This window comes from Sminthopsis crassicaudata, chromosome 2 (assembly GCF_048593235.1).
Source record: "Sminthopsis crassicaudata isolate SCR6 chromosome 2, ASM4859323v1, whole genome shotgun sequence".
In the NCBI taxonomy this organism is placed as follows: Eukaryota; Metazoa; Chordata; class Mammalia; order Dasyuromorphia; family Dasyuridae; genus Sminthopsis; species Sminthopsis crassicaudata.
Window position 1 is genome coordinate 132,464,555 of NC_133618.1, and position 9,817 is coordinate 132,474,371.

The 9,817-nt window shown below is 45.8% G+C and overlaps 1 protein-coding gene across 2 annotated transcripts; it reads right to left on the reverse strand.

Annotated features, from left to right (window-relative positions):
• Positions 1 to 4,320: 4,320 nt before the first annotated feature.
• ADRB3 (adrenoceptor beta 3) lies at positions 4,321 to 7,885 on the reverse strand. 2 transcript variants are annotated; one of them, XM_074287246.1, is made up of 2 exons: positions 5,888 to 7,885; positions 4,321 to 5,131 (listed from the first exon to the last, which is right to left on the reverse strand). In XM_074287246.1, the coding sequence occupies exon 1, from the start codon at positions 7,196 to 7,198 to the stop codon at positions 5,891 to 5,893; it is 1,308 nt and encodes a 435-aa protein (XP_074143347.1). In that variant the 5' UTR covers positions 7,199 to 7,885; the 3' UTR covers positions 4,321 to 5,131; positions 5,888 to 5,890. The 2 variants fall into 2 exon arrangements, with proteins under 2 accessions (XP_074143347.1, XP_074143348.1); XM_074287247.1 differs by having other exon boundaries at positions 4,321 to 5,155.
• Positions 7,886 to 9,817: the final 1,932 nt, after the last annotated feature.

A 9,817-nucleotide genomic window follows, 5' to 3' on the forward strand; every position in this document is an offset into this window, starting at 1 on the left:
ATATCCTTTACAAATATTGTTTCATTTGATCCTTATTAAAAACTGAGGAAGAGAGATGCCAGTATTATTCCCATTTTATACATTAGGAAATTGAAGAAAACAGAGGTGATTTGTATTAGCTAATAAGTGATCCCAACTTCAGGGCTCTATGCTTCTTAATTGAAGTTACAAGCCCTGGAAATCAGCTGCAAAAACTATTCCTCTCAGAAGTATGACTTCCTAGTAGATTGGGGGGGAAAAATAACACCCATTGAACTTTTTTTTTTTTAATCCATTGAATTTTGAATCAGAAAGTCTAGGTTTGGATTTAGCCTCTTGTTTCTAGTTGAGTGAGTGAGCAAATTAATTTCTTCTCATTAGACCCACTTCCAAAATGTTGGGGCTGGGACTAGTTGATCAGTTTTAAATTTCCAAGACCATTTATTCTTTCCATTTTCTAAGAGGCAAAAGACCAGAGGAAGAACAGCTCTCTGCCTATATTATCATTAAGAAAAAAAAAAATGAGGTACCACCACGATGTTTATTTCGAGTTTCAATTAAGTAAAGGAATTGTAAAGAATTACAACCCTTTCTGTTGTTTCTTCTGTTAAACCGGACTGGAAATTCCTATCCTCACCCTCACCCCAGTATCAGTTCCCCCCTTCCCTCCTAGAGCTAAGAGCAGATGGCCTGAGGCAAAGAGATATACACCAAGGACAGTTTGTGTCTTCAATCACTGGTTGGCTCTCATTCCTCCCCCTCAAGCCAAGCTCTGTTTGTCTACGCACAGAAATACAAACACACCTGCCTTATTGGTGAGGCATCCTGCAGGGAGTATGAAGAAAGATCCTTTTTTTCCTGAGAAGTATTCAGTGGGGAGCATATTTTTCATGGACATCCCCAAGCCACATTCGCCGAATCCCAATTTGTGTGGCTCATAGGGTGCTAGGCACTATGGGACAGAATATAATAAGACACTTTCTTCACCCTCCAAGTGTTCCTAACCTGGGATCTGTGAATTTAATTTTTTTAAAAATATTTTCATAACCATATATGAATAGAATTAGTTTCCTTCGTAAGCCTAAATATTTTTCCATGAATTCTAAAACGTGATCCTAAGAAGAGGTCCATAGGTTTCAGCAGACCCCCAAAGGAGTTCATGACACACAAAAAGGTTAAGAACTCTTTCTGGAGCATTCCCCCTCCCTTCACTTTCTGGTCAGCAGCCCTTGTAAGAAGTCTGGGGGTAAGACCATTTTATCCCACCTAAAGCAAAAGCTCGTGTGATTATCAAGAGTTCTCATACGCTTGGCAATTCTTATTCAGTTGTTTCAATCATGTCCGACTCTTTGTGACCCCATTTGGGGTTTTCTTGGCAAAGATAATGGAATGGTTTGCCATTTCCTTCTTCATTCCATTTTACAGATGAGGAAACTGAAATGAGACAGCCCTGGGTATAAGTCCTGCTTCTAATACTTAGCACTGCTAGTAAATGTCTGAGGCCAGATTATCTACTGCCCTGAGCTGACCTTTGCCTAAAGTTGCTTGCCTTAAGGAATACCATTGTGGGTATAACTGCAGCTGTAATCTTTGGAAAACTTTTGTCTAAACTCTGTCAATGTTACTCTTTCTTCTTGTTACATCTCATATATATATACATATATATATGTATACATATTTATCTGTGAATCTACAGTCTCACCCTACTAAAATGCATGCCCTGAGGGCAGGGACACTTCTGCATTTATATCTTTAGTCAGAAGCATACATTTGTTAGACTGGATCTAAAATATCCATATGGGATTTTTTTTTCTCCCTGAGGCTGGGGTTAAGTGACTTGCCCAGGATCACACAGCTAGGAAGTGTTAAATGTCTGAGACCAGATTTGAACTCAGGTCCTCCTGACTTCAGGGCCAGCACTGTCTCCACTTTGCCATCTAAGCTGCCCCATATAGGGAATTTTCAATGGAAGCCCCCTCCATCAAGACAAATTGGCTCATTTACAATTTGTCATTTTAGAGGATATGGGGCAATGTGGGATTATGTGACTCTTTCAGGGTCACCTAGCCAGGAGATGTCAGAGGGCAAACTTGAATCCAAGGTCTCCTTGTTGTTGAAGCTTAATGCTTATAAATTGTAAGATTGCTACCTCATCTTGAGCGCCCCTTTTCCTAAAAGCCTAAGGAAGAATACATATTTCTATAGAGTTTTAATAGTTTAATAGCAAAGAGTTTTCCTTCCAACCTCAAGATAATTGTTCCTATTCTGCAGGTGAAAAAACTGAGGGTAAGATCCCAACCAGCTCTCCCATCACCAAGGTGCAACATTTCCCCCTACTTTCTGCCTTGATTTTAAAATCAAATAGAATTTATGGGTGAAAAGAACCTTAAGGATCATCTAACCTGACATTCTCATTTTACATTTTAGGACATGAGAAATTAGATGATTTATACAACATCACACATAAGTATCAGTCTCTCTCTTGACTCTAAATTCAGCACTTTCTCCTCTATACCATGTTAGTTGCCAACAGATTCCTTGGTTCCTTGGTTCTGCTCTTGACAGGAAAACTCACTTCCACTCCATCCTCCACTCCATCCTCACTTCCCTAGGTACTCCCCCCCCAAAAAAAAAAAGTGAATCATCAATCTCACTAGCGGCTGCAGTTCTCTTAGAAGGCAACGTGAGGCCCAACAGGCTCCTTCCAGCTGGTCTGTAAGTTTTCACATCTCTCCGTTCACGGATTGGATGTTTGACTTCCACCCTTTAAATTGCCAGCAACGGGTTCCAAGAGCAGCTTGCTCCCCACCAAGGATGTAAATCTCTCTCTCTTTGCAGCTGGACCATGGATTTCTGGACAAGTGCCAAGAGCTGCTGCCTCTTGAGCTGTCAGACACAGGGGTGACAATCCCCAGATGGAGCCCACAAGTCTAAACATTCAAACCTGGGTCTGACAGCTAGCACAGAGGAGAGCCAGTGGACCCCTGGCACAAGGAATTCATGGACAATATTCAGGGCATTTCTACTAATGTGAGCTTCTTCAAATCACCCTTCTCCCACTCCCAAGTCTACTGGTTTAGGAGGCATATGGAGTATTTACCCTCCCCTGGGCCAAACCAAAATCTTCCTCCTATCCTCAATAAGGGCCATCCTTCAAAGGTCATCAGAGACTTTGCCAAGAAACCTTCCAGGGTCTCCAACTCCAGAGATGGAGCAGTGCTTTGAGCAAAAAGGAAACAAATCATTCTTGGGAGATGTGCATCCCAGCTAATGAAACTTGGTTTCCTAGGAAATGGGTAGGCAATACAATCCAGATCTCATTCATACTCTAATACCAATATACAAAAGTCTAACATGGAACACAGAAACCATGGCTTATTCTTTTCATCCATAGTGCTTTGCATGTACTCAATAAATGTGTTGATCAATTATTCTATAAACTAATGTGGACAAAACTTGTTGCAAATGTCATTAAGCAAGAGTTTTTTTTCAAATTTACCAAAAAAAAAAAAAAAAAAAAAAAAGGCATCAGAAGCAGATTGGGGAACCTAGGGAACCTTGAAAGGAGGAAGCTCAGGATATAAGTCCTGCCCCTGATACTTATTAGCTGTTCAATCATGGACAAATCAACTAAACTCTCAAGGTCCCAAAGCAACTCAAAAAGGACGAGTTACAGACTGTTGATCTGGAACAGTGAATGGGAATTTCTTCACTAATAACCCTCACATCAATCACATCACAGGTCCAGACCAAAGAAATTTAAAAATAAGCATAGAAATGTTTTAAAGCATAGTTTTACTTTGAAATAGATAAAAGATTTCTGTAGGCAATGGGGAGTGGGGATAGGGAGCAAAGATGATGATCAGGACATATTTACAGCATGATACATCTTCTCTCATTGGTTTATAACAATGCACTACGACCCAGCTATACACACAGACACATATATACTAATGTTATACAAAACCACCTCCTGGATGTCCTGAGTTCCTGGTGCACACCTCAGACTCACAGCAAGGTAGGGAAAATATACCCTGAATTGGGGTCCAACTAACTTCTTCTATTCTAAGGTCCATGACTTTGCTATTTAATCATATTTCAGATGCAGAAGCCCTAATTTCTGAATGGTCCCAGGCTCCTTTGCCAAAATAGTTTGTGGCTTAACTTGAAGATAAAAGTTTGGAGGAATTTGATGAAAAGGGGAGGAAGGGTGATTATGAAGATTATCTCTAATTTACTGGATGTGTTGGGAGCTAGATCAAGATAAAGGAGTAAGTAGGGGAAAGAGGAACATGAATCAGAGGCAGGAAGGAAAAGGAATGAGAAGAAAGGGGCAAGAAATTCGTTTATGTAGTGACATTTATTGATTCGATTTTAAAACAACAGAATAGGTTCATCTTTCTATAAACACTAGGAGTTTATAGAGACTTTCAAGGGCGTACCCTTCCCACATACACACACACAATAATAGGAGTCCTTCTGATAGTACTGTGAGGTAGATATGAGTTGTTCTCTCTCCAAAAAAATGAGGGTAAATGAGGCTTAGTGGTGAAATGAAGCTAGGAGCAAAATCCAGACTTCTGGATTTCTCCTATCCCTTACTCTGACCACTGGGCAGCAGCATGGAGGGAATATTCCTAAAGGCTTGAAAACTGCAAAAGATCCTTTGAGTTGCCATCATCCCCTGATCTAGGAAACTGAAGGACTGGAACAGGGATGCTCTCGTATTCCTGAGATCCGATTATGCAGCACCAACGTGAGAGAGATGGGGTGCCCCTACATAAATGCTTATCCCTCCTGCTCCTGGGACTAATGAAGGCATATTGAAAAGATACACCCACTTGCTGAGGTAGTGATAGGTTATTCCGTTTAGGTCGGTGCTTTGGCAGCTGACTCCATTTTCTCTGTAACATCTGGAAGGAACTAGGAAGATCTACTCTCTTTCAACTAACAGGCTCCTTAACTTATCATAGCAACAGCTGGTCCTGGAGGGCACAGGGTGGAAGGCAAGGGCCCAGCTCGGGCAGTTTCACCACCCCACAGACCCCCGTCTCAGACACAGTCTGACCGAGCTCCCCGGATCTTCCAAGGGGTCAATGCACAACTGCAGTTTCCGTCAGCTGCAATCCAAGGCAAGGAACTCCTCAAAGTCCTGAAAGGCACAGACATCTTGAGTCTGGGGAAGGAGGAAATAGGGCGCTGGAGATGGAGAGTAGGGGGAGGGATGCAAAAAGGCGTAAGGACAGGTGAATCCTGGACTGGGACGTGGGACTCAGATCCCTGAATAATGAGTAATGCCCAGAGCGATGGAGCCATCACCACTCCCTCACCTTACACCTCCCCCAGCCCCCTCCCCCTGGGGAAGAATTTTCACTCTCACTAACTCTCCAAGCAGCCTGCGGGCAGGTTCGCTCGGGATCTGCCAAACCTTTGGAAGGGCAGAGATGGAGGCTGAAACCGCCCTGGGCTTCAGTCCTGAGAGAGCTGGGGATTGGCGCTTGTACAGAAGGCAACGATCTGCGAGCCAAATTGTAGCCACCACAGCCCCGCCGACCCTATCCCGCCCCAGAGCTCGAAGTAGGGTGGTAGCCCTCAGTCCCAGGAGGGGCACCGCCCTCCCTCTATGCACTCCGGCTTTCCGACGGCTGAAGAATGCAGTGTCCCTCCGAGGGCCAGCTCTCCCTCTTGCCTCACGCCCCAGATTTACAATAGATAAGAATTCCGAGTTCCCAGTTTCTGAACCCCCTTTTCTAAGCGCAGCAGGTTCTTTCGCCCCTCGATACTTCTCCACTTTTCCCTATCCTGACGCGTACCCACCCCCCATCTTCTTTTTATAAAAGTTTCTAGAGCAAGGCACAAAGTGTCCTCGTTATCTCAGTACCCGGGCCCTTCGCTCCTTGGTACCTACCCCTCAAGCTGTGGGCACCGGGCAGTCCGAGTCACCTCCCGCTGTCCCTCCCACAGAGAACGTCCCCGGCCGCCTTGCCCCACGGCCCTGGTCCCCATCTTCTGTCCCCTGACTCTGGGCAGCCTTGACAGCGCCCGCGACTCGGGCGGTTGGATCCGGGGAGTCTTCGGGAGTTCGGGGAAGGCAACGGCGGGGACACGGGGAGCGCGGCCGAGCGTACAGGCGGCGGCCGCAGCGGCACAGCAGGCGGCGAAAGGCGCTGCGGAAGTCGGGGCTGCGGCAGTATATGAGGGGATTGAAGGCAGAGTTGGCGTAGCCAAGCCAGTTGAGGGCGAGGAACGCCGAGCTGGGAACCAGCGTAGGCCCCCCGAGGGCGCGCACCACGTTGGCCACGAAGAAGGGCAGCCAGCAAAGGGTGAAGGTGCCCATGATGAGACCCAGGGTACGCAGGGCCCGGTGCTCCCGAAGGGGCAGCAGGCGCGCCGGTCGGCGGCTGCAAGAATGGACCCTCCCGGGACGGGTGCAGGGCGTTCCTTGGGAAGGGGGCAGCGGGGAAGGAGGGGGCTCTTCTGGGGAGAAGCGCCCGAGCTCCCGACGCAGCTGGCGCAGCTGGCGAGTGGCCACAGCAAAGACCCGAGCGTAGACAAAGAGCATGACGAGCAGGGGAAGATAGAAGGAGACGGTGGAGGAGAGCAGGGCGTAGGGCAGATTGGAGGCGAAGGCGCAGCAGAACGGATTGGAGTGGCAGCTCTGCGCCTCGGCGTCAGCCCCTACGCGCCACCACTGGCTCATGATGGGCGCGAAAGACACTGCGGTGGACACGACCCAGACCACGACGACAGCTGCTCGGGCACGGGGCTTGGTAACCAGCGCGCCGTAGCGCAGTGGATTGGTCACTGCCAGGTAGCGGTCCACGGCTAGGGCGCAAAGAGTCTCGATGCTGGCGGTCACACACAGCACATCAATCGAGGTCCACAGTTCACAAACCGTGGCGCCGAACGGCCAGTGTCCCGTCAGCGCCAAGGTGGCCCCCGGGGGCACCACCAGCAGCCCCACCACCAGGTCGGCCGCAGCCAGGGAAGTCACGAACACGTTTGTCATGGTCTGGAGCCGCGGGGTCCTGGCGATGGCCACGATGACTAGTAGGTTGCCTCCCACGGTTGCTAAGACAGCCAGAGCCAAAAGCGCCCCCGCTACCGCCGCTGCCCACGGTGCCGCGGACAGCCCGCTCGTGTTGGTGACGGCGGACGCTACCGTTGGGTGGTCTGGCCACTCGGGCATAGAGCTGTTCTCGTGGGGCCACGGAGCCATTCCCGACTGAGGCGCAGGGGAGGGAAAGAGGGAGAGGGGATTGCCGAGTTCACCCAGCTTAGGGGAGGGGGTGGCAGGGCGTGGGAGCGGCTCCCCGGGCCTGGGCCATCTTCCCCGCCTGACTGGGGCCAGCAAAGCTCGGCCTTCCCCCCGTGCCACCACTTCTGGGAGGAGTGGCGGCCCTTAAAGGGGCAGCAGCCAATAGTCCCAGGAGGGGAATAAGGGGGTGGAGATAGAAAAGGGGAGAAGATGGGGAGGGGGAGAGAGAAAGAGAAGGAAGGATTTGTCTTTTTCGTTTGCTAAATCTGGAGCAATTCACTCTATCTTTATCTATCCTGTTTCCTTTCCTACCCCAATTTTGTACCATCTCCCCAACTTTGTGCTGCTTCCACATACCAGTAAAGGCTTGGGCTCCACGGGGGAAAATCGGTATCCCTTTCACCAAGGAAGAGATAAAGAACAAGAATCTCAAAGAGGAGACATTGCTTCCTAAGGAAAGAAGTCAAGGGATAAATCAGATTCGAATTCCTCCAGGAGTCTCTGATTTATTTGCATGATCCTCTTTCATCCTTTCTCCTCTATCGGGGTTCTATTCTGAACAGCATTTCAAAGGTGAAGCTGCACGAGTCCTTGCATACATGTTTTTCTTCCCCAATTCTTTTTACTTCTCTTTACCAAAAAAAAAAAAAAAAATCTCCCCTATTTTCTTTTCCTTCTGCACTCCTAGGGAGAAGTTTCTGCTGTATTTAGAAATCGTTATACTTCCATTAGGATTTAGCACTGTTTGCAAGAGTATGTCAGCCACAATTCTTTCCACTCCAAGATACTCTTTCAGCTACCAAAGTTATCTTCCTAAAGCTAATATATGACTAGGTCACCCTCATACTCAATAAGCAACAATGGATCCTATCATGTCAGGATCAAATATAAAATTCTTATTTATCAGTACATTACCCTTTATAACATGCCTTTCCCTTATCTTTCAAATTTTCTTACACCTTAAACCTCTCCCACCCTCCAGATTTAGTGACATTGACCTCCTTGCTGTTCCTGGAACAAGACACTCAGCTCCAGACTCAGAGCATTTTTACTTTATGCTTGGAATCTATTCCCTTCTGTCTCCTGGCTTTGTTTTCCTTCAAAACCAGCTGCAATTCCAGTGCTTTCACTCTGTCGGTTATCTTCAAGTTAATATGTGTATAGTTTGTATATAGTTGTTTGCATATTGTCCCCCTTATTAGACAGCAAGCTCCTGAAAGTGAGAAATGTCTTTTGCCTTTCTTTGTTATAGCCAGTGTTTTAGCACAATGGGTATTTAATATATATTTGTTGGATTGGTTGACTAAACGTTCATTGACCTTGTATGCAAAAAGCATCTGCATTTTAGTGACTAGAAAGCTTGTATCAGAGTTCAGAAGATCTGGGTTAAGTTTCTGCTCCAGATACCTGCAGTGTGACCTTGGATAAATCATTTAACTTCTCAGTGTCCCCAGGCAACTCTACTAGACTGAGTTGAAGAGAAGCTATGAATCTGTATCTGTAGAGGGCATCCCTTACATTGGAATTCTATCAGTAAAATCACAATTCCAATTTACATACAAGTCATAATCTCTCCTTTTTCTATATTTGTATTTTTCCCTTATGATTTCTGGGCAAGAATACATTTTAAAAAATATTAACTAGAAGAACCTCTTAATTTAAAGGTGAGATTTTTTCTACTTACTATTCCCCAACTTCTAAAAATAAGTCCCTTGTAACCCACTCTACTATTAAAGTAGGATTCCCTCTATTTGTCTGAAATAATTTAAAATTTTTTTAATAATAGCCTTTTATTTTCAAAATACATACAAAGATAGTTTTCAACATTCACTTTTGCAAAATCATGTGTTCCAAATTTAAAATGATTTGTTAATAATTTTTTCATAATAGATAAATTGTAAATTGTCACCATATATTTAGAATGATATGGTGTGATATGCTAATGCCACATTTTCTTTCTTTTTTTTTTTTTTTTTTTTTTCTTCCTGAGGCTGGGGTTAAGTGACTTGCCCAGGGTCACACAGCTAGGAAGTGTTAAGTGTCTGAGACCAGATTTGAACTTGGGTCCTCCTGAACTCAAGGCTGGTGCTCTATCCACTGCGCCACCTAGCTGCCCCCTTAATGCCACATTTTCAATAGGTTTTATTAGTTCTACCTTCCACTTGAAGCGGCTCAAAAACCTATTTTACAGAGGAAGAAGCTAATATGCTGAAAAACCACATTTGCCTCATATTTTAAACTAAATCTATCCTCAGATTTTACTACCTGAACCTCAAATGTGGGTTCCATTTTTGAAGATGATGCTCACAGAATCAGTAAGCCAGTTCCTTTCCAGCTAGGAGTGGAGAAGAAATGCTAGAAAATTTATGTCCTAAGCTGAAGTTGGGGACCAGGAAGATCTGATTTTTTTCATTAGCCCTTTTAGGCTGGGCCCCAGATTCCTCCTCAAAAACATAGGACAAAAAGGGGGGAAACGATCATGGAAAATGCCTACAAGGGCCATGTCCCTCTTTTGAATGCTGCTGAGTCCCTGGATCCAATGTCAGAGGGCTGAGCAATCCCTCGGGGAGATAGAACCAG